At 36.0% G+C, this 26,126-nt stretch overlaps 1 protein-coding gene across 1 annotated transcript in view; it reads left to right on the forward strand.

Annotated features, from left to right (window-relative positions):
- The window catches only part of PDS5A (PDS5 cohesin associated factor A), a 151,360-nt gene that overhangs the window by 32,682 nt on the left and 92,552 nt on the right, over positions 1-26,126 (forward strand). The window contains 3 exon segments of the mRNA NM_001313809.1: positions 24,000-24,203; positions 25,262-25,348; positions 25,850-25,947. Of these exon segments, the coding sequence (NP_001300738.1) occupies positions 24,000-24,203; positions 25,262-25,348; positions 25,850-25,947 (389 nt within the window).

The following is a 26,126-nucleotide window of genomic DNA, read 5'->3' on the forward strand; positions in this document are numbered from 1 at the left end:
TAAATTACTTAAAATATGCCTACACAGAGCAAAAACTCAATAAATGATAGCTGTTAGTACTATTAAAGATACTTTTTCTATAAAAAATATGCTTTCATTGAGAATTTTCTTTATTATATGAGGATCAAACTATAGAATAATTAATTAGTTTGTATAATGTTACCTTCACTCAATTTATCCTTCAACCTCAAAAGGACCCCAAGCATATTAAGATTATGTTAAAACCAAAGTCAAAACCTCTGAAGCCTCAATACAAGTGTGAAACTCTTAGACTTTAAGGCTACTCATATTTTAGACCTTGTAAATGTCCCTTGAGTCTAAAATAGCTTCTGTGATGACTGTCTCTGTCACAGTCAGTATTCAGGTTATTTTTAGAACACTAATAGTACTGGGTTATCTTAAAAGTGGAAATAAATGTAATAAAACATTTCAATTAATTTTAGAAACTTTCAAGAATTATTGAAAGTGTAATTTTATAGTATATGCTTATGAAATGGCTTGGGACTAATAGAATGGGCCTAAAGAATAGATTTGGGGTTGGAGTTCAAGAGGATAGTGGTGGTATATGTAGCATCTAACTTTTGTATACCACTCAATTTAGAAATGAAATAATAACCTTGCTCATTAAAGAATACTAACATCGACTAAACATATTAGTAACAAAACAAATTGTGTCATCAGGTAATCTCTGCTTATTAGTAAAACAGCTTAGTGAGTTTTTTCTGGAGAATAACTTAATTTGGTTGAAATTGAATGAAATAGCTATATTAATGCTTTTTTGTTGTAGGTTTTTTTCCTTCTTGCCCAGATGCAGGATTTTTTGCTTTTCTTCTTTTTAAATTAGAAATTATTCAACTTAAACTAAAAAAAAAAAATTTCACCCATTTCTCCCACTCCTCAGCCCCCATCTCTGGCAACCACTAGTTTGTTTTCTGTGTCATTGAGTTTGTAGTTTGTTTTTGTTTTGTTTTGTTTTAAAGATTCCACATATAAGAGGGATTATATGGTATTTGTCTTTCTCTGACTTACTTAGCATAATGTTCTTAAGGTTCATCCATGTTTTTGCAAATGGCAATATTTCATTCTTTTTTATAGCTGAATAACACTCTGGTGTGAGAGTGTATGTGTGCGTGTGTGTTTAAAAAACATAATTTCTTTTTCCATTCTTCTGTGGACAGTTGTTTCCATATCTTTTGAGTGTTGTAAATAATGCTCCAGTGAACATGAAGGTGTAGATATCTTTTCAAGTAAGTGTTTTTGTTTTTTTCAGATAAATAGCCAGAGGTAGAACTGCTGGATCATATGGTAGTTCTATTTTTAATGTTTTGTTTTGTCTTAATGTTAGCACTTAGTCTTAAAATGTATATTGATTGTATCGTTATTGACAAATAAAAATTTCGGAGATTTCCATTCTTAAACTTGGTCCACCACTAAAGTCTTGAGCATGTCAAAAGTATACTAGTACATTTCCTTGCTTCAGAAAATATACACTTCTATCTTACTGGAGATGAAAATCTTGAGGATACATGATTTTTATGTTAATAAGCACAGCAAGGGGACACCGTAATGTAATTGCTTTGTAATTGGACTTCAGTTTTCAGTTTGAGTCAGTGATCCATTCGGACAAAGATGGTCAAATGGGCTTCAAGAAGAGGAAGTAGGAAAAAAAAAAAAAAAGAAGAGGAAGTAGAGGGGCACCTGGGTGCCTCTGGGTTAAACATCCAGCTCTTGATTTTGGCTTGGGTCATGATCTCACAGTTGTGAGATTGAGACCTGTGTGGGGCTCCACACTGAGCAATAGAGCCTGCATAAGATACTGTCTTTTACTCTCCCTCTGCCTTTCCCCCCTACCTCGATCCCAGGTCTCCAGGATCAGGCCCTGGGCTGAAGGCGGCGCTAAACCACTGAGCCACCTGGGCTGCCCTCAAGAGTATATTTTGAAGTGAGGAGTAGAGTTAGGGTAAAAGCGGTTTGAGAGCATATTCGTGTATTTCTTCAGTAAGTGTTGCACTTTCACCACGAGCTCTTTCTTTTTTCTGTGCAAAGCCTTAAAGATGCTTAGGATGGGAGCATCTAGGTGGCTCCGTGGTATGTGTCCACCTCTTGGTTTCAGCTCAGGTCATGATCTTGTGGTAGTCAGATTGAGCCCAGGTTGGGCTTTGCACTCAGCATGGAGTCTGCTTCAAATACTCTCTCCCTCTCTTCTCCCCTCCAGTCAAGCACATGTGTATGCAAGTGTGTGCTTGCTCCCTCTCAAGTAAATCAAATCTTTAAAAAAAAAAAAAAAAAAAAAAAAGATGCTCAGATGTTTTTGTTTTTGGAAAATAATGAACAAACGTAGTTTGACTAGAGTGGAGAGTTGAAATCAGTATAACGTTTTATATTAATAAGTGTATGGAAATTTACATGGTTATATACATATATACACACGTGTGTATGCATATATACATGCATAAAAGTAAGGTAAGAGTGTAAATTATGTTTTAAATGTCAGAAGATATTGGTCATTGGGAACCATTATTTAAATTGTAACAAAATAGATGTTTTAAGAATAACTTAGAATCACTGAGTTTGATTTTGAGAATTAGACTAAAATAGGGTATTGTGTAAGAAGGGTGTAAAAAGGAATGTAAGTTTTATAAACTATTCAGTATGAAGGTAACTCACTTTTGAGATAAGCAGTCAGGGCTCTTAAGAATACTGAAGTTTTCTTGAAAGACATATAAAATCTAGGTGCAGAGAAAAGACATAATAATAATAATGTGATAAATTTGGTCAATATGTCACTTAAACTTTGAGCACTAGACCCAAAAGTTACTCTAATCTGTTTAACTCCAAAATCAGAATGTGTATTAGATAGACTATTTTTGTAGTTCTGATGGTTTATGCATTCATTAACTGTGCCCCTGCCTCACCTGCTTCTCTCAGGTTTCACCTCCAATGTGCATTAGATAGAAGGATTTATGTTACAAATAATTATATGAAAGTGGACAGGAGTACATGCTGGCCAACAACTCAGTACTCATTCACATCTAGCAGTCCATGTATATACTTAGTGAGTCACCATATTAATATAAGAACCATTAAGTTTTAACTCCCAAGCTTACATGTTTTCATCCTTGAAAGATTGATTTGTTAAAGATTGGTGTACATGTAGAGATTGTGTGAACTAACTGTTTCATAATCCAACAAATAGAGTGCTGTGTATCAGTACAGTTTTATAGATTCTGTACTGCACAAATGAATACATTTATTGCTTTTCAGAATTTAAAAGTCCTAGTGCAGAAAAGACAGAGAATAATAAATGAAAAGAAGGTGTTGAAAACTTAAACCCCTGGCATATGAGAATTAAAATAGTTTTCAGAAAAGTATTATTAGATTAGTAATCCTGAGGTGCAGGTTTTATTTTTTTAGTCCTAAAACTGCCGTTAACTCTGGGTCTCCATTTCTCCCTCTATACCTCTTTCTCTCTCTCTCCTTATCCTAGTATTCCTCTCATTTTTAATGGGGTTGAAATTTTTGAAGTCCTTATACATTATCTAAAAGGTTAGTTACTGGGCAGCCTGGGTGGCTCAGCAGTTTAGTGCCTGCCTTTGGCCCAGGGCCTGATTCTGGAGACCCGGGATCAAGTCCCACATCAGGATCCCTGCGTGGAGCCTGCTTCTCCCTCTGCTTATGTCTCTGCCTCTCTCTCTATCTCTCTCATGAATGGATAAATAAAATCTTTAAAAAAATAAAAGGTTAGTTACTTCAAAGGAAATCTGAGATTCTTGTGGTACATGTAATATTACTTTTTAAACTTTGTCACTCTTCATTATGGGACAATCAAAACCACAAATGGACAAAATAGAATAATGAAATTCTGAAGCAAACCTCAAGTATTACATCATTTCATTATTTCAAAATACATTCCTAAAAAAATAATTTTTAAAATCACAATGACTAACACTTAAAAATTTGTTATTAACTATTTATGTAATTAAAAATAGCTATTAACTATTTTACTGAAGGTATATACATTTGTTATGGTGTATCTCTTATGTATGAAATATAGCATACAAAAATACACAGACTGTAGTTTAATAAGTAACTATAAAGTGAACCTATAAATAAAGTAGAATATTGGGGCACTCAGTTGGCTCACTCAGTTAAGTGTCCAACTCTTGATACTACCTCAGGTCTTGATCTTAGAGTTGTGAGTTCAGGTTCCGCATTGGTCTCCACACTGGGCCTGGAGCCTACTTTAAAAAAAAATCAAGAAGGAAGGAAATAGAATATCAATACACAGGAACTTTATAAGCTCTATATCAGTGTGGTCTTCTGGTTTGCTTATAGTGTCATTGTCTATGTACACATCTCTAAAAATATAGTTTGATTTTTTTCTAGTTTTAGTTTTTGAATTTTATGTAAATGGAATCACATCATCTAGTTCCTTGTGGTATACATCTTATTTAGTACTGTGTTTGAGCTCTGTCCATGTTATTACTTATATTTGTTTTTCAATTATTTTTATTGCTGTATAGTACTCTGTTGTACTACTTATCCAGTCTTCTGTTGACATTTGATTTCTAGTTTTTTTGGCATTTACAAATAATTTTGCTATTAATATACTTGTATGCATATGTTGTATACATGTGTACAACCTGCTTTAGGGCATACACATAGACCTACATAGGTGAAATTGTTGTGTCATTGGGTATGCATGTCTTGCACTTCACTGAAAACACCAAAGTGGTTGTACCAGTTTACATTCCAATTGACAGTGAATGAGAGCTCTCATTTTCTTTGTTGGACTTTTAAAATGTTGATTTAATTTTTACCAGTGAGGAAGCTAAAAGATCTTTTACTTTACTCTTTCCCCAAGGCAATGACTTTAAAAAACCAGCTATATTGACTCATAATTGAGAAATACAATAAAGTATACAATATGATATAATAATACATCTTAGTCTTTGTTACCAGTTAACACAGAGATTCAAAAATGGTTGGAATTTCCTGAGTCTAGTGAATATCTTTGTTATGCTAATTAAGCAACTCTTGGCCTGCCCCTAAACTCTTAATTTAATAGGGTCACTGAAAGTCCAAGCGCATGGTTAGAGATGGAACTTTATGCCACCTGAGCTCCTGGAAGAGATGGGAGGCTAGAGTTTGAGTTCAGTCATATGACAATAATTTTTTTTTAAGGTTTTTATTTATTTATTCATGACAGAGAGAGAGAGAGAGAGACAGGCAGAGGGAGAAGCAGGCTCCGGGCAGGGATCCCGACTTGGGACTTGATCCAGGGTCTCTAGGACCACACTCTGGGCTGAAGGCGGCGCTAAACCGCTGAGCCACCGGGGCTGCCCCATATGACAATAATTTAATCCTGTATTAAAACTCTAGTAGTGCTTGCTTCGGCAGCACATATACTAAAACCCCAATAAACCTCTGGATACCAAAGCTCAGGGGAGCTTACTGGTTGGTGAACACATTGGTGTGTTGGACTCCACCAGAAGAGGGCATAGAAGCTCTTTGTCTTTCTCTTTCCTCCCCAAAGTCTTTTTCATTGGGCTGTTCTTGAGTTGCATCCTTTATAGTAAAGCTGTAATTATAAACATTGTGCTTTTGATGAATTCTGTGAGGTGTTCAGGCAAATTATTGAACCTGAAGGTATGCAGGAACTTCAAAGATATATAAGTGGCCTCCAGGACTTGTAGGTGGCACCAGAAGTGGGGCAGTGTTGTGAAGGATTTTGTCCTTTAACTTGTGGGATTTGTGCTAATACCAGGTAGTTACTGTCAGAACTGAACTGAAATGTAGTACACATAGTTGGTGTCAGCGAATTGCTCTCAAGGTGAAAGCTTGACAAGTTTTGACATCAATATATATATACAGCCTTGAAACTATCATCACAATCAAGATAACATAGGCATCACTCCCAAATGTTTCCTCCAGTTCTTTTAAATCCCACTCTGTTCCCTGTTTGTGTCTGGCTATCTTGTCTTAGCATATTTTTGAGATTTATTTATGGTAATTGCCTATATGAGGTTCTTTTTATTGTTGTTAGTAGTCCTTTGTGTATACCACAATGGATTCATTCGTTTACCTGTTAATAGATAGTTGGTTATTTACAATTTGGGGCATTCTGAATAGAGCTTTTATGAACATTGTATTTGTGTGAACTTTGTTTTCATTAAGTACCTAAGGGTGGAATTTATTTTACTTTATTAATTTCTTAATTTAAATTGAATTTGCCAACATATAATTTGCTCAGCACATCATGTGCCCTCCTTAATTCCCATTATCCAGTTACTCCATCCCCCCCACCAACCTCCACTTCCACAACCCTTTGTTTCCTAGAGTCAAGAGTCTCATGGTTTGTCTTCCTCTCTCATTTTTCCCCACTCAGTTTCCCTGCCTTCCCTTATGATCCCTTTCACTATTTCTTATATTCCATTTAGGAGTGAAATCATATGATAATTGTCTTTCTCCAGTTGACTTATTTTATTCAGCATAGTACTCTCCAGTTCCATCTATGTCAATGTAAATGGTTGGTATCCATCCTTTTTGGTGGCTGAGTAATATTCCATTGTATATGTACAATGTATATTCTTTATCCATTCATCTGTATAAGGATATCTCGGCTCCTTCCACAGTTTGGCTATTGTGGACATTGCTGCTATAAACATTGGGGTGCAGGTGCCCTTCATTTCACTACATCTATATCTTTGGGGTAAATACCCAGTAGTGCAATTGCTGGATCTAGGGTGGCTCTATTTTCAACTTCTCGAGGAACCTCCACAATGTTTTCCAAAGTGGCGGCACCAGCTTGCATTCCCACCATTTGTTGTTTCCTGTCTTGTTAATTTTAGCCATTCTGCCTGGTATAAAGTGGTATCTCATTGTGGTTTTGATTTGTATTTCCCTGATGACAAGTGATGTGGAGCATTTTTTCTGGTGCTTGTTGGCCATGTGTATGTCTTCTTTGGAGAAATGTCTATTCCTATCTTCTGCACATTTCTTGGCTGGGTTGTTTGTTTTTGGGTGTTGAGTTTGGTAAGTTCTTTTTAAACAGGAATTGTACTTCCTTTTTTTTTTTTTTTTCCTAAGATTTTATTTATTCATTCATGAGAGACACACAGAGAAAGAGAGAGGCAGAGACACAGGCAGAGGGAGAAGCAGGCTACATGCAGGGAGCCCTATGTGGGACTCGATCCCGGGTCTCCAGGATCTCACCCTGGGCCGAAGGCAGACACCCAACCACTGGGCAACCCAGGCGTCCCTGATAAGTTCTTTATAGATCTTTGATATTAGCTCTTTATCTGATATGTCATTTGCAAATATCTTCTCCCATTTTTTTAGGTTGCCTTTTAGTTTTCTTGATTGTTTACTTAATGTGCAGAAGTCTTTCATCTTGTTTAAGTCCCAATAGTTCATTATTGCTTATGTTTCCCTTGCCTTTATATATGTGTCTTGCAAGAAGTTACTGGGGCCGAGTTCAAAAAGGTTGCTGCTTCTGTTCTTCTCTAGGATTTTGATGGATTCCTGTCTTACATTTAGGTCTTTGATCCATTTTGAATTTATCTTTGTGTATGGTATAAGAGAATGTCCAGTTACATTCTTCTGCATGTGGCTGTCCAATTTCCCATTACCATTTACTGAAGAGACTGTTTTTCCATTGGTTAATGACGCCTGAATACTTTCCTGCTTTGTTGAAGATTAGTTGGCCATAGAGTTGAGGGTCCATTTCTGGGTTCTCTATTCCTGTTCCATTGATTTATGTGTCTGTTTTTGTGCCCGTACCATGCTGTCTTCGTGATTACAGCTTTGTAATATAGCTTGAAGTCAGGCATTGTGATGCCACCAGCTTTGGTTTCCTTTTTCAACATTCTTCTGGCTATTTGGGGTCTTTTCAGGTTCCATACAAATCTTAGGGTTGAGTTTTTGTCTTTGATTTTAAGTGTATCTTTAACTTTATGAAAAATGACTGTTTTCCAAAGTAGTTGCACCATTCTATATTCCTGCCACCATTGTATAAATTTTTTTTTGTAAAGCGTCCATATATTTTTCCTACTTTTAATGGAGAAAGAATAGCCTTTCATGCAAATGACGCCTGAATACTTTTACATAAAACTTGGAACACATATAGAAATTAGTTCAGAATAGGGATCCCTGGGTGGCGTAGCAGTTTGGCGCCTGCCTTTGGCCCAGGGCGCGATCCTGGAGACCCAGGATTGAATCCCGGTGCATGGAGCCTGCTTCTCCCTCTGCCTGTGTCTCTGCCTCTCTCTCTCTCTCTCTCTCTCTCTGTGACTATCATAAATAAATTAAATAAGTTAAAAAAAAGAAATTAGTTCAGAATAAATTATAGACATAAATGTAAAAACCTATAGAACATCAACATCTACAAAAAATTAAGTAGGAAATCTTTGTAACCTTTGTTTAGGCAAATATGTCTTTGGTCAGATACAAAAAGCACAAACCATAAAAGAAAAAATTGATAAATTGGACTTCCTCAGTTAAATCGTCCTTAAATTAAAGCATTCTATATTGTTGAGAAACTTAAAATGGTGAGCCAAACATTGAAAGAAAATATTTGCAAAATACATAAAGAATTGGTATCCAGGAACGCCTGGGTGGTTCAGTGGTTGAGCGTCTGCCTTCAGGTCAGGGCATGATCCTGGAGTCTGGGGATCAAGTCCCACATCCGTCTCCCTGTGTGGAGCCTGCTTCTCCCTCTGCCTATGTCTCTGCCTCTCTCTCTTTCTGTGTCTCTCATGAATAAGTAAACAAAATCTTAAAAAAAAAAAAAAAAGAATTGGTATCCAGAATATATAAAGAACTCTCAAAACTTAGGTAATAGAAAAAAAAAGAATAGGGCAGCCCCAGTGGCTTAGCAGTTTAGCGCCGCCTTTAGCCCGAGGTGTGATCCTGGAAACCCGGGATCGAGTCCCACGTCAGGCTCCCTGCATGGAGCCTGCTTCTCCCTCTGCCTATGTCTCTGCCTCTCTCTCCGTGTCTCTCATGAATAAATAAAATAAAATCTTAAAAAAAAAGAAAGAAAAGATTTGACAAGAGACTTCACCAAGTAAATGTCTAAACAGCAAATAAAGATGCTCAGTTTTGAATTCCATTAGTCTAATTTCATTAGAAAATACAAATTAAGGGGCACCTGGATGGCACAGTCAATTAAGCATCAAACTCTTGATTTCAGCTCAGATCATAGTCTCAGGGTTGTGAGATTGACTCCCTCCTCCGAAGTCTTAAAAAAAAAAAAAAGGAAAGAAAATACAAATTAGAACCACGATGAGATACTACTAAACCCCTACTAGTATAGCTAAGAATAAACAGAAAACTAAAGCTGACTCAGCAAGATTGCTGAGCAATTGCCCCTCTCATCAATGCTCATAGGAATGGAAAATAATACAGTGACCATGGAAAATGTTTTGTTGATTTGTTATGAATATAAAAGTGATTATGCAGTTAGTATGTAACCCAGCAATCTAACTTTTAGGTTTTTACTGCAGAGATGTAATATAAATGCATTTACAAAAAAGCCTATACACAAATACCTATAGTGGCTCCTTTCATAATTGTCAAAACGGTCTGAATACTAGGCCAGCATGCCTCAAAAAAATTGAAATGATTGAAATCCTATAAAATATGTTCTGTGTATATGGTGTATTTCAATTATATTTCTAATGGAATACTTCTTGCTTAAAAGGAACAAATTAACTGCTACATGCAACAGCATGGATGGATCTCAGATGCAGTTTGCAAAGTGAAGATAGCTGGGGGCAGCTTGGGTGGCCCAGCGGTTTAGCACCGCCTTCAGCCCAGAGCGTGATCCTGGAGACCTGGGATCGAGTCCCACGTCAGGCTCCCTGCACGGAGCCTGCTTCTCCCTCTGCCTGTGTCTCTGCCTCTCTGTGTGTGTGTCTCTCATGAATAAATAAATAATTTTTTAAAAGGAAGGTAGCTGAGTCTTAACAACATACATGTAATTCCATTTATATGACATTCTGGAAAAGGTAAAACTATGGGGACAGCAATAGTAGGGATTGTCAAGGGCTAAGGAAGAAGTTAAGAATTGACTTCTGAGGGACAAAAAGGAACTTTTTATTTAGGGTGTTGGAAAATAGTCTATGTCTTGATCGTGGTGATGGCCATAGAACTGTGTATTTGTCAAAACTCATAGAAACAGACACCAAAAAACATGAAGTGTTTATAAATTATACCTCAGTATACCTGTGGTGTTTTTGTTTTTGTTTTCCACGGTTAAAGTGTTGGAAGAAGTAGGATACCTCAGTGGCTCAGTTGAGTGGCTGACTCTTGATCAGGTCATGATCTCAGGGTCCTGGAATTGAGCCCCATGTTGGGCTCCACACTCAGTGGGGAGTCTGCTTAAGAATTCTTTCTCTTCTCTCCCTCTGCCCTTTTCCTCACATGCACTCACTCGTGTGCATGCTCTCTCTCAAATAAATAATTAAAAAATATATATTTTATTTATTCATGAGAGGCGCAGAGAGGCAGATACATAGGCAGAAGGAGAAGCAAGGAGCCTGGTGTGGGACTCCAGGATCATGACCTGAGCCAAAGGCAGATGCTCAACCACTGAACCACCTAGGCATCCCTCAAATAAATAAATCTTTAAAAAAAGAAAAAAAAAAAAAAAAAGGATTGGAAGAAGATACACCATGATAATGCAGATTACAAGGAATTTACAATGACAATATTTGAAACAAAGTAAACTTTGAAATAGTACCACCAAGGATAAGGAAGAATATTTCATAATGTTATTAATAAAGGGATCATTGCACTAAGAAAACAACAGTCCTAAATATATATTTACCTAAAACAGCTTCCACATTTATGAAATAGGAACTGATGGAAACTGAAAAGGAGAAATAGGGGTGCCTGGTTGGCTCAGTCCATAGAACATGTGACTCTTGATCCTTGGTGTCATGAGTTCAAAACCTACATTGAGGGGTAAGAGATTACTTAAAAAAAATAATTAAATCTACAATTATACATGGAAATATCAACATTCCTTTTTCAATAACTTATTGAAGAAGTAGACAGAAATTAATAGGGCTATCTAAGAGTTAACATACCAATGAATTTGACCTAATTGATATTTATAGAACATCACATTCAGTGACAGCAGAACTATACATTTTCTTTAAGTGCATATGAATTATTCACTAAGATAGACCATTAAAGAAATTTCGGTATATTTAATTTGATTCATATTATACATAGGGATAACACAGATAGTTAAATGAGAAATTAATAAGAAAAATCCAGAAAATACCCAAATATTTGGAATTTAAGCAGTATACTTCCTTTTTTTATATAGATTTATTAATTTGAGAGAGAGAGAGAAGAAAACACGAGAGCACTGGGGCAAGGGTCAGAGGGAGAGAGAAACTCAGGCAGACTCCATGATCAGTTTGGAGTCCATGTGGGGCTCCATCTCACACCCCTGAGTCATAACTTAAGCCAAAACCAAGAGTCAGACACTTAACAGACTATGCTACCCAGGCACCCCTAAGCAGTATACTTCTAAGTAACATGTGAATAAAAGAAGAAATCACAAAGAAAATTGGAAAGTCTTTTGAACTTTTTTTTCCCCTCAAGATTTTATTTATCTGTCATTGAGAGGAAGAGCACTAGCAGGGGTAGAGGCAGGCAGAGTCTGTGCTGGGCAGGAAGCCCATCCTGACTTGATGCCCAGGCCCCAGGATCTTGACATGAGGTGAAAGCAAATGCTTAACCAATTGAACCACCCAGGTGTCCCTGGAAAATATTTTGAACTTAATGAAAATGATATCATGATTTGTTATGATAGGGAATTTCCATGTCTGTAGATTTCCTGTAGGTAGACTATTAAATTTAATTTTCTTCTTTTAAAGAAAAATTGTTAGGATATAGCTAAAGCAGTCATTTTTGAGAAAGGATATGCTATCCTGATAGCATATCCTGATTATCCTGATAATAATCCTGATTATTCTGATATGCTTTTAAATGCTTATATAAGAACAGTCTAGGGGATCCCTGGGTGGCTCAGTGGTTTAGCACCTGCCTTTAGCCCAGGGTGTGATCCTGGAGTCCTGGGATCGAGTCCCAAGTCAGGCTTCCTGCATGGAGCCTGCTTCTCCCTCTGCCTCTCTCTCTCCCTCCCTGTGTCTCTCATGAATGAATAAATAAAATTAAAAAAAAAAAAAAAAAGAACAGTCTAAAATGGGTGGCTCAGCAGTTGAGCATCTGCCTTCGGCTCAGGGCGTGATCCTGGAGTTCGAGGATCGAGTTCCGCATCAGGCTCCTGTAGGGAGCCTGCTTCTCTCTCTACCTCTCTCTGTGTGTCTCTCATGAATAAATAAATAAATCTTAAACAAACAAACAAAAAAATCAGTGATATGCTTCTAATCCTAGAACCTGGAAAAGAACATCAGATTACATCTGAAGAAAGAAGAACTTAATAAAGAATGAAGATCAATCAGATAGAAAATGGACAAACAGGAGTGCCTCGGTGGTTCAGTCAGTTGAGTGTCTGCCTTTGGATCACGTGATGAACCCAGAGACCTGGGGTCAAACCCTGCATTGGGTTCTCTGGTTAATGGGGTGTCTGCTTCTGCCCTTTCCCCTGCTCTTCTCTCTCTTGCACTCACTCTCGCAAATAAATTTTTAAAAAAGAAAATAGAAAATGGACAAACAGGGGCATCTGGTTGGCTCAGTCTGTTAAGTGTCTAACTCTTGATCTCAGCTCCAGGTCTTGATCCTTAGGGTCATGAGTTCAAGGCTCAACGTTGAGAAAAAGAAAGAAAATAGACAAATAGTGGGGAGAACCAGTAATGCCAAAAGTTGATTCTTTGAAAAGAGCAATAAAATTGCCAAACCTCTTGTTAGATCATGTTCCTCAACCACGGCCCTATTGATTCTTTTATCCTGTAATTGGTTGTTGTGGGGAACTGTCAGCATCCTTGGCCTCTATCTACTACATGCCAATAGAACTCCCTTTCCCTATGTTACAACTAAAAAATGTGTCTCTAGACACCATCTGATGTCCCCTGAAGGTGAATGGCAAATTCATTCCTCTTTTCTTGGGACCACTACATTAGACCAATCAAGGAAAAAAAGAAAATACGACAAAAAATAGCAGTCAGTGACAAAAGACAAGGTGTCAGTGTAGATTTTAAAAGGTACAGTATAGGCATTAAAAGGAAAATAAAGGCATATTATGAGCAGGTTTATGCCAGTAAATTCAATATCCTAAATAAAATGGATATGTTTCTGGAAAATGCAAATTACCAAAATTGACTTAAGATGAAATAGAAAACCTGATAGCTTTATAAAATGAATTTGCAGCTAAAATTTGCCATAAAGACCCAGATGACTTCATTGACAAATTCTATTAAACATTTAGGGAAAAATCATACCAACCCTACAAAAACTCAGAAAATAGATTAAACACTTCTGACTTAATAAGGCTGATATTAACTTAATATCAAAACGAAACATGCTTTACAAGAAAACGACAGATCAAGAGCCTTAATGAACAACAAAGTATTAGAGCAGATCCAGCCAGCCAAATAAAAACCAAAAGAAGGAAAAAACAAGAAAAAACCACACATAACACAACAATCTAATGACTGCCATGTCAGGCTTATTCCAGGAGTGCAAACTTGGCTTAAACTTTGAGTATTAATGTAGTTCAACATATTAACATTATAAAATGGAAAACCCATGCTATTATTTCAGTAACTGTAGAAAAAGTATTTGAGCAAAAAAATCCAACACATTTATCATAAAAACTAACAGCACTTTAGGAATAAAAGATAGCTTTTTCAAGTTGATAAAAGGCATCTACAGAAAACACCAGTTAATATAATACTTTATGATGAAAGGCCAAGTGCTTTCTTAGCTCTGGAAAGAGGCAAAAATGTCTACTCTTAGCATTTTTTTCAATATTCTGATGGGTGTTGGTTTTGTTTTTCTTATTTTGTCTTTAAGATATTTATTTATAAAAAAAAGATATTTATTTTTTTATTTATTTGAGAGAGAGAGAGAGAGAGAGAGAGAGAGAACATGAATAGGGGGCTGAGGGAGAGGGAGAAACAGATTCCCTATTCAGCAGGGCTCAGTCCCAGGACCCTGGGATCATGATCTAAAGGCAAATGCTTAACCAGCTGAGCCACCCAGGTGCTCCTGTTTTGTTTTTTTATTAAAGTAGGCTCCATGCCCAGTGTGGAGCCCCACATGGGGCTTGAACTCAATCTGGGGATCAAGATCGAAACCTGAGCTAAGTGTCCAATGCTTAACAAACTGAACCACCCAGCCACCCCTCTGGTGGTTTTGCTGGTGCAGTAAGGAAAGGAAAGGCATACAGATTAGAAGAGACAAAATAAAAACTGTTCTTGTGAGTGATATTACTGTGTTTATAGGAAATCCCTAAGAAATGCAGAAACAAGCCACCAGAACCAGTAGAGCTGTGTAGCAGTATGATAGGATATAAGCCCAATATAAAAAAAATTGTTTATGTATTAGGAACCAACAGTTGGAAAAATGAAAAATTTTTAAAATTTATAGTAGCATCTGAAAAGATAAAATACTTGGAGTAACAAAACGTGCAAGACTTGTGTACTAAAAACTACAAAATAATGCTGGAAGAGAAGATTTAAAAACCTAAATTATTGGAGAAATCTATATTCTCAGATCAGAGAACTTGGTATTATTAAAATGTTAGTTAGGTCTCTCTCTTTCTCTCTTTTTTTTTTTTTTTAATTTTTTTTTTATTTATTTATGATAGTCACACAGAGAGAGAGAGAGAGAGAGAGAGGAAGAGACACAGGCAGAGGGAGAAGCAGGCTCCATGCACCGGGAGCCCGACGTGGGATTCGATCCTGGGTCTCCAGGATCGCGCCCTGGACCAAAGGCAGGCGCCAAACCGCTGCGCCACCCAGGGATCCCTCTTTCTCTTTAAAAGTAGCCTGGCTATACTCTGATTAGGCTGGTCCACCACCCCGAGATTAAGACCTGAGCTGAGATCAAGAGTCAGATGCTTCAACAACTCAGCCGCCCAGGTGTCCCTAAAATGTCAGTTCTCTTACTGTCATTTTACTTGACATTTTCTTGGCCATGAATGGGATTTAGTCCATCATTACATTGACTATTTGGGTTTCTTTCAAGAAGTGCTTAGTCTAGCAAGTCATTTGTCCATTTTACCTTTGGGTTTTCTTTTTCTTACTGAATTCTAGGAATTCTTTAATGTACTAGACTGGTTCTTTGTTATGCCTTTCACAAATACCTGCTTCCATTTGGTAGCATATCTTTTAAAAACTTTTTAGTGATGACTTTCAATAAATAATGCATTAATTTTAGTTTTATAGAAAGAATCAGTGTGGTTTTTTTTATTTTAAAGATTTTATTCATTCATGAGAGAGAGAGTCATTTATGAGAGGGAGAGAGAGAGGCAGAGACATAGGCAGAGGGAAGGGCAGGCTCCCCATAAGGAGCTCGATGTGGCACTCTATCCCAAATCCCGGAATCATGCCCCGAAGTGAACGCAGATGTACAACCGCTGAGCCACACAGGTGTCCCAAAAGAATCAGTTTTTTATTGGTAGTGCTTTTTGTGTCTTAAGGAATCCTTTCTACTGAATGTCATAAATACATTTTTAAAGATTTATTTATTTATTTATTTATTTATAAATTTTTTATTTATTCATGAGAGACACAGAGAGAGAGGCAGAGACACAGGCAGAGAGAGAAGCAGGCTCCATGCAGGGAGCCTGATGTGGGACTCGATCCTGGGACTCCAGGATCACACCCTGTGGGCTGAAGGCATGTGCTTAACTGCTGAGCCACCCAGGGATCCCTTATTTATTTATTTTAGAGAGAAACTGTGCACGCATGCAAATTAGGGAGAGGGGGAGAGGGAGAAGGAATCTCAAGCAGACCCCTTGCTGAGCATGGAGCCCAATGCAGGGCTCAAGGGGTCAATTAACTAACTGACCCACCCAGGCCCCTGAACATTTTTCCTTTAAAATATTTCCAACAATTTGTAGATTGTTGATTTGAGGACCACATAGAGCATGTAGACATGTTTTGCTTTTCCTTTGTGATAGTTTGAACTTTCTGGAGTTGCTCAAATTCTCAAATGAGATGATTTCTCTTAAAATTTTGTGTGTCATGATCACCCGGATGAATTTGCAATATTTTACTGCATTGTCACCTGGTGGTAATTAGCTAAAGCCAGCTCTGTCTTTAGTTGGGGCATGGGCTCTCCATTTCTCCTCAGTCCTTATTTCCATGTCACTCCCCTCCAGCTGTGACCCTTGCGATTGACCCATGTTTAGGATTATATTTACTTTAAAACTCTAAATAAACTTCTGGGAAACAGATGTTAACTTACTGATTGATTATCTATAACTGGGTAAGTTTTAAGCCAGAATGGTAGGAATATATATCATGGATCATAATGTATATATTGTTAACACTCCTGTATATATGTAATCAGAGTATATGTTAAAGAGGCATTTTGTAAATTTTAGTGTTTTTTTAAAAAAAAATAAGTGTATGCCCCACGTACTTTGTTCCAATCACTGTTCTCATCATCGAGGATACAGCTGATAACAGACAAAAATTATTTTCCTGACGAAACTTAGGTAAAAGAAACCTGTAATTTATTTTTTTAAGGTTTGAAAGTAGAATTAGAATATTTTGTATCATTTTATTTTCATATCTGTAACATCTCTATATCAAGCTAATGATGAAGTGATAAATACATTCTATTAAAACCAGAAACTTCTTTTAAGACAAGTCTTGTTTGGTGAAACTTTCATTGAAACTATTAATATATATATATGTTTGTCTTATACTTTGGCAAATGAATTTAATTTCAGTTTTTTAGTTTGATATAATTGCAGACTTAGAAAAGCTGCAGGAATAGTAAAAAGAGCCTCCTGTGTTCTTCAGATGTTAACTTTTTCCACTTTTACTCTTTTCCTCTCTGCCTACTCTAGTGTCCTATATAAATGCAAAGCCATTTGTAACAAAAACACTGAATAGTTCTTTAAGATTCCATTTTTGATGCTTGTGTTTGGGCTCCTGGGGACAGTAATAGTCCTCCTCTTCTGTGTTTTTGCCAGGTTAGGTCATGCATGCTATACTTTTCTATATTTTATGACTCTCTGTGTAATGTGATAGCGTTCCTTTCAGAAAGTTTTAAAAAACTAGCTGGTTCCAAAGGATCAGATTTTTAAATTTTTTTTTTTTAATTTTTATTTATTTATGATAGTCACACAGAGAGAGAGAGGCAGAGACACAGGCAGAGGGAGAAGCAGGCTCCATGCACCGGGAGCCCGACGTGGGATTCGATCCTGGGTCTTCAGGATCGCGCCCTGGGCCAAAGGCAGGCGCCAAACCGCTGCGCCACCCAGGGATCCCTAAATTTTATTTTTTATTGCACTATTATTACTTCATCCTGAACTTTATTTTTTAACATGTTTTGATATATTTGTGTTTATTTCACTTGGTTGTAACATTACTTAACGTGTAGCTAAGAAAAATCTCTCCCCAGTTTTAGAAGTCATTTGTATTGATTTTTTAAATTATGGTAAAATATACATAACATAGATGTATTTTATGTTAAAAATTTTAACCATTTTTAAGCATACAGTTGAGTGGTATTAAGTTCATTCACGTTGTTGTGCAACTATCAGCACCATCCATCTCCAGAACCACAACCCATGCTGAGAAACATACTTCATACTGTGCTCCCCAGGTCAGTCATGTATGTGAAACCAAATTTCAACTATATTTATACCCTTATCATATGTGGTGCATTCTAATATTTTCTTTTACTTTCTTCCTTCCCTTCTGTGCTGGTATTGATCTTGTTCTGAGACTATGTGACCCAGGACCTAGATGTGCACAACTTTCCTTATCCATAAGGAAAGGATGATAATAGTACCTATCTCTTGGAAGTATTGTCATGAGTAAACCATTGCCATAATAATTACTCCAGAACCTCACACATCTAATAGATCAATACCAGCACAAAATGGGTATATCCTTCCTGTAAGTCTTCACAAAGGTTAATGCTCCTGCTACCACATACCACAAAATGCCTTCATTCCATAGCTGCCAGCCAAAAAGAGGGCAGAAAGAATAGCAACACAACCTTTACCACATTTCCATTTTCCAAATCATGAATAAGTGCTTCTGATTAGCTAAACCAAATTACAAGTATAATCTTTATTGTAAGGTGGCTCAGGATATATAATTTTCAGCTTTCCTGCCTCTGCAGTACAGAAAGGCATGTTTTAGAAACTGCAGAATGGATGTGGTTTCAGTTCATTGTTGGCTATATAGTAAAACAGAATCTAGTGGGTTAAAATTATTTATTATTTCTCACAGTTCTGTGATATGACTGCTCCATATGGTGTCAGCCTGGGTTACTCTTACAAGCTAAATTTAGCTGGGAGCTCAACTAGGACTCTGAGTTCTCTATACAGTCTGCCTCTGTGTGTTGTCTCATTTTCTAGGATTCTGTGTATGGTCTCTTCTTTCTTGGATAGTCCAGTCTTCCTAACACTGTGGTAGCTGGGTTCCAGTAGGGAGCATTCCAGCATCTATATGCATGTAGTTATCAGGCCTCTCCTTGCGTTACTCTTTCTAATGTCCCACTGGTCAAAATAAGCCACATGACCAAACCCGGTGTCTTTTTGAGAGAGGACTAAACAAGATGTAAATATGAGGAGACATAATATGGTAGTTAGCCTCCAACATGGCCCTGAATGATCCTCATTCCCTTATATTCTAACCAAAAGGGCTGTCCTGAGTAACTAATTAGGCTATTGTAGAAGTGACAGTGTATGTTTTTTGAGGTTAGGTCATAAAAGATTGTTATTAATGACTCTGGATCACTCACTGGGAGAAAGCCAGCTGCCATTCCATGAGGACACTCAAACAGCTGTCCATGGAGAGAGCCCCCAAAGAGAGGAATTGATGTCATTTCCCAAATCCAGTGCCGTCTTACAATCATGGAATGAGCTACTACCTTCATAGCATATCTGGTAGGCTCATCAGACCTTCAGATGATTATAACTTTGACTAGAGTTTCATTAGAGAATTCAAACAAAACCATCTAGCTAAGTTACTCTCTGATTCAGCTTCCACATAAACTGTGACAAAGAAATATTTATTGTTTTAAGGTACAGAGTGTGGGGGTATTTTGTCACATAGCAATAGATGGCAAATACATAGACTTTACTACTGAGAAATATTTTTGATGACTCCCATGTCCTGTATAATTTTCCTATAAAATTTAAGGGCCTTAGTTATGACATTTAGGAGTATAGTTTACCCTTCTTAATCTTTCTTGCCTCTCACTGAACATGCTCAGATTGCTTCAAAATACTCTGTAACATGTCACTAGTGACTTCAGGGTTTGGCTGAGTTAGCTTTGATGGATTCATCAACCTTGAGTGGGACATTCATTTTCTGGCTACCTCGTAACTAAAAAGATATTTTCATAGAATGCAAATCTAACCATATTATGCTGTTGCTCAAACACTTCAGTGGCCTTCAAAATATCTGTGGTTTGCATGTTCTCTCCTTTGGCTTTTGTCAGCTTGCATGAGGTTTTAAACTGTTCCTTAGTTTACTCATCCATAAATAAAAGTTTTGATTGTTTTGTTGGTTGAGATTAGATGACTTCTGTGAAAGGGAGCCTAATCAGATAATTTCAGGTGACCTGGCTAGTCCTACTTTAAGTTAATGTTAAGATTTTCTTTGATCCTTTCACAACTCACATTTGGTGTTCTTTATTTTTTTCAGAATCCCTAAACTTTAGGTGTTTATATATTTTTTTTAATTTTTATTTATTTATGATAGAGAGAGAGAGAGAGGCAGAGACACAGGCGGAGGGAGAAGCAGGCTCCATGCACCGGGAGCCCGATGTGGGACTCGATCCCGGGTCTCCAGGATCGCGCCCTGGGCCAAAGGCAGGCGCCAAACCACTGCGCCACTCAGGGATCCCGGTGTTTATATTATTAATGTATTATTATAATAATGTATATTAATGTATTATATTATTAATTCCAACTAGATAACAATTTCTACCAAAATGTTAATAGATAAGCAAGAAATAAGGCTTAACATCTCACAGAGATGTTTGTACTTAACAGTAAATAGACTGTCACTGACTAGTTACTGACTGCATAATGAAACCAAGATACAAAGCTAACAACAGAATGTCAGGAGAAGCTTGGTATTCTGAGCAGAGTAAGATAGTCGTATGCCTATCTATACATAGTTGTCTTGATTGGGACTTTTCATCAGTGAAGCCATCTAACATTGGATATTTTTTTTTGTGGGAAGGTTTTAAATTTCAGATTCAGTTTCTTTCCATAGAAATAGGATTATTCAGATAGTATTTTTCAGTGCCAGCCCCTTCCTCCCCCCATGTATTATTAGGATGGATAATATGTCCTCTTTTTAATTCCTGACAATGATAATTTGTGCCTTCTTTCTCTCCTTGATTAATTCTTATAGAAGCATGTCAATTCTTTTAGTCTTTTCAACAGTCAGCATTTGTCATTGTTTGGTTTTTTTCTTTTGTATGTTTGTTTTCCAGTTCATTGATATCTGTTTTAATTTTTCCCCCTTTCATTTTACCTCCTTTTTATTTAATTTGCTATTTTTCTCACTGCTTGGGATGGAAATATAAATCATTGAATTTTCATTCTTCTATTGTAATGTATACATTTAATGTTATAAATTTCCTATAAGTACAACTTCGTCTGCGTCCCACAAGTATTGATAGTTTATATTTTCATTGTCATTCAGTTCAGAATATTTTCTAAATTCCATTATGATTCCTTCTTTGATCAATTGAGCTTCACTAAGGAAGAAAGATAAAACCAGTATTACTATAAACTTTCTGTATAATAGAAGGAAAGGGATCACTTATTAATTTAAGTCAGTATAACTTCATTTCTAAAATGGACAAGGTTGGGGGTGTTTTGGATGGCTCAGTTGATTAAGTGTCCAGCTCTTGGTTTTGGCTCAGGTCATGATCTTGGGGTCATGGAATTGAGCCCTGTGTTGGGCTCCAAACTCAGTGCACTCTGCTTGAGATTCTTTTCCTTTTCCCTGTCCCCCTTGTCACATACACTCTCTAAAATAAAATAAATTTTTAAATATTAAAAAAAAAAACCGTGGACAAAGTTGTCTTAAAGTTATAAGCCAATTTCTTTCATGAATGTAAATGTAAAAATTGAAGCAATATAATAGCAAATCAAATCTAGCAATGCAGCCCCGGTGGCTCAGCGGTTTAGCGCCGCCTGCAGCCCAGGGTGTAATCCTGGAGACCCTGGATCGAGTCCCACGTTAGGCTCTCTGCATGGAGCCTGCTTCTCCCTCTGCCTGTGTCTCTGCCTCTCTCTGTGTGACTCTATGAATAAATAAATAAAATCTTTAAAATCTTTAAAAAAAAATCTAGCAATGCACAAGTGTTATGACCTAGTTGGCATTATTTTAAAATGGAAACTTAGAACTAGAATTAGTTTTAGGAATAGAAACTTGGATTAAAATTAGAAGACCAGTCTGTGAGATTTACTCTATTTACAGAATTAGGAAGAAAATATGATCACCTCAGCAGGCACAGAAAAAAATGACAAAATTCAATACATATAAGATTGTCTTCTGTGTGATTTCTTTTTTTTTTTTTTTTTTTTGATTTCTTTTACCTTGCATAATATCCTGTAGGATCACCCATGCTCCCATGAATGGCAAGATTTCATTTTTTATGGTTGATTAATATTCTAGTGTTTGAGTGTGCATGTATGTTTGTATATCACTTTAATTCACTTATCTATTGTAGACATTAAGGTTGCTTCCATATCTTGGCTATTATAAATAATGCTGCAGTAAACATAGGGGTGCCTATATCTTTTCTAATTAGTGTTTTTATTTTCTTCAGGTAAATTCCCAGAAGTGGAATTACTGGGGCATATGTTATTTCTATTTTTAATTTCTTGAGGAACCTCAGCACTGTTTTCCACAGTGGTTGTACCTATTTACATTCCCACCAACAATGCACGAGGATTCCTTTTCTCCACATTCTCTCCAACACTTGTTTCTTGCCATTTTGATACTAGCCATTCTGACTGGTATGAGATAATACTGCATTGTTCTTTGCATTTTCTTTCTTTTTTTTTTTTTAAGATTTTATTTATTTATAGAGACACAGAGAGAGAGAGAGAGAGAGAGAGAGAGAGGCAGAGACACAGGCAGAGGGAGAAGCAGGCTCCATGCAGGGAGCCCGATGTGGGACTGGATCCTTGGTCTCCGGGATCATGCCCTGGGCTGGAGGCAGCGCTAAACCTGCTGAGCCACCAGGGCTGCCCCCCACCCCCTTTTTAAACATTTTATGCATTTGCATTTTCCTGATGATTAGTGATTAGTTGAGCACCTTTTCATGTGTCTTTTGGCAATCTGTATATCTTCTTTGGAAAAATGTCTATTTAGGTCCTCTGTTCACTTTAAAAAATTGGATTATTTGGGTTTATTTGGTGTTGAGTTCATGGGTTCTTTATATATTTTGGATATTAACCCCTTACCAGATATATCATTTGTAAATATCTTCTATTTAGTAGGTTGCCTTTTTGTTTTATTGATGGTTTCTTTTGCTGTGTAAAAAGCCTTTTAGTTTGATGTAGTCTCAGTTTATTTTTGCTTTTGTTTCCTTGCCTGTGGAGACAGATCCAGAAAAATACTGCTTAAGGTCGATGTTTAAGAGATTACTGCTTATAGTTTTCCTTTAGGAATTTTATGGTTTTCAGTATTACATTTAGGTCTTTAATCCATGTTATTTTTGTATATGGTATAAGAAAGTAGTTCAGTTTTACTCTTCTGCATGTAGCTGTCCAGTTTTCCCAGAACTATTTATTGAAGAGACTGTCATTTCCCCAATATATATTCTTGCCTCCTTTGTGGTGGATTAATGGACCATAGAAGCACAGGTTTATTTTTGGGCTGTTTTGTGCCTGTACTATACTGGGTTTTTTTTAAATTCTTTTTTTCTTTTTATTGAGGTATAGTTGACACACAATGTTATATTAGTTTCATGTGTACAACATAGTGATTCCACAGCTGTATGCATTATGTTGTCCTCACCACAAGTGTGGCTACCATCTGTTACCATACCGCTGACTATATTCCCTGTACTGTATTCCCTTTCATCCCCATGACTTATTCATTCCATAAGTGGAAGCCTGTACTTCCAACTCCCCTTCACTCATTTTCCCCATCCCCTAGTAATCATATTGTTTTAATTACCTTAGTTTGTAGTATACCTTGAAATCTGGGATGTGATACTTCGAGCTTTGTTGTTCTTTCTCAGAAGTGCTCTGCCAGTTTGGGTACTTCGTGGTTCATTACAAATTTTAGGATTCTTTGTTGTAGTTCTGTGAAAAAATACTATTGGTATTTTGATGGGAATTGCATTGAATCTGTAGATTGCTTGGGGTAGTATGTACATTTTAACAACATTCTTCCAGTTCACGAGCATGGACCTTTTTGTTTTATAGTGATTCTAAAATGTACACTTGTTAATTTTGTAGTTGTAAGTAACAGGTTATTTTATAATTACAGCTTTTAATCCTAAACTACATAAAAATGTTTGAACATGTTTTTCTGTGAAATGCAAAACCTATTAAAGTGTGAAATCAAGGCAGCTTTGATAATAAAATATAAAAGAAACATAATTGATGATGTTGCAAATATCAGATGAATTTGATTGTATGTATGAGGCTAAGAATTTTTTACCTGGACTAGATGTAAAATGATTAGAGTCTTAATTGAAGATTTACACAAACTGATTGTGAATCCTTTGATAGTAACTGATTACTAGTTTGTGTTTTAATGGACATGAGTTTTTAAAAACATATGTCTACTACTAATTTCTAAGTATCAGGAGTTGAGTATGTTTTTTTTATATATATATTTTTACAGATGGTAGTAAAAACTTTTATGGATATGGATCAGGACTCAGAAGATGAAAAACAGCAGTATCTCCCACTAGCCTTGCATCTTGCATCTGAATTTTTCCTCAGGAATCCCAATAAAGATGTGCGTCTCCTTGTAGCATGTTGTTTGGCCGACATTTTTCGAATCTATGCCCCAGAAGCTCCATATACTTCCCATGATAAACTTAAGGTAAATATAATCTTTATAGAATTAGTTTACTTTTATAGTTCAGCTTACCTTTAGTAACATAGCTTTTTATTATTATTCATAAAAATGAATTATTCATTCAGTTAAAATTTATTACATATCTACAAAAATGACTGGTATTTTTATTGAGGCATTGAAAGGTATAGATCAAAACTAGTCCCTGTCTGCTCATAGGTAACCCTCATGATAACCCATCACAAAGCCCAGATGGCTGAATTGAAGAGATAGAAGTGGATTTAGTGACACTTTTATTTTAAAACAATAGTGTAACGGAATTTATATATTCAAATGATTATTTCCCCTTGCACACTACATGCAGAATTATGCTTATCTTGGAGGTTTCTGCCTGTTTGAAATGTTCAAGGAACTCTTTTGAATTGATCTCTTGAGCTGACTTCATATTCTGAATAATTTTCTTCTTGATAAATTTTAATATTTTGAACTTCTTTCTTTTCAGTTGTCCTAAAGTCATTTTTTTACATATTGATTCTATTTTGGGTTAAAACTTCTAAAGAAAGCTTATTAAGAAATGGCACACTATTGTCATGAAAAGTATGACTCTTCAACTAGTCTGTTATTGTTTTTGTTCCACACAAATTTATAACCACACATCAAATTCAAACTACATACTGAAAATTACTATTTTCATGTAGGAAGTAGTAATGGAAAACTCTTGTCCAGGTCCTTAAAATGAAGATAATTGTTTACCATGCTGCAAGGTGAAGATAGTAAAGTGGAAGTTCTGTAATAGAAGAAAGGACAACAAGATGTAGAACTTACGGTTTTTTGAGAATGAGAAAGCCTAAAGATTTATGGCAGTAATAATTTTTATTATCATTTCTGAAAGATATAATTTTATATAATTTGCTCTATTCTCATTATTTGGAATAACAGACTAAGCCAATCCCAAGTCATTTGGCTAAGGAGAATTTTCTTTTATTGTAGTATGTAATGGAGAATATGTATAGAGAGACTATTATTAGTATATTGTGAATGATAAGTATTTGTATCTAAATTAATTTTATCATTTTTTTTAACAGGACATATTTTTGTTTATTACCAGACAATTAAAAGGTTTGGAGGATACAAAGAGTCCACAGTTTAATAGATACTTTTATTTATTAGAGGTAAAAAAAAATTTAATAAATATCACACTACTCATGTAATAGAAAATTCCTTACAGAAACTTTATAATGTAAGATGAATTTTTTGTTCTATACAAATCCCACTTAATAAAATATCTTTTAAGATAAAATACATTCCACTGGAAAATCTGTTATGTTATTTGAACGTCTGTTTTCATCTTTTTTGTTTTTATTCTTTTCTAATGTGAAGAGGGTTTAAGTTGAATTAATTTTCACCAGTCCTTATATTTAGTATGTATATATGTCTACTAATCTCTTAACAGTTTAATATTTTTTCATTAGAGTAGGTTAATGCAACACATGTATGTCTTTTTAAAGGTCCGAGTATATGACAACTTTAACAGCTTTATATAGTTGGACCTTTATAAGCTTTAATATAAATTTGTAATTCTAAAAATTAAATTATAGTAATGAGTTTGCTTTTGTGTAACTATTCTGTGCAAGTATAAATAATCTATTTATTTATTTATTTATTTATTTAAGAACTTAGCTTGGGTTAAATCCTATAACATCTGCTTCGAATTGGAAGATTGCAATGAAATTTTTATTCAGCTTTTTAGGACTCTCTTCTCAGTGATCAAGTAAGTTATTTTTTAAGCATTTCTGTTTGTCTCTTTTTCTTGCTGTGCATAGTGAAGCATCATGTACTATAACTAAGATCTTTTAGATTTATAATGAAATGTTTTCCTTAGACTTGACATGAAAAGGAAAATAAGCAAATCTGTTGTCTGAAAGCTGCCTTTATACTATGGTTTCAAGT

The sequence above is a fragment of the Canis lupus genome, chromosome 3 (genome assembly GCF_011100685.1).
Source record: "Canis lupus familiaris isolate Mischka breed German Shepherd chromosome 3, alternate assembly UU_Cfam_GSD_1.0, whole genome shotgun sequence".
Lineage (NCBI taxonomy): Eukaryota > Metazoa > Chordata > Mammalia > Carnivora > Canidae > Canis > Canis lupus.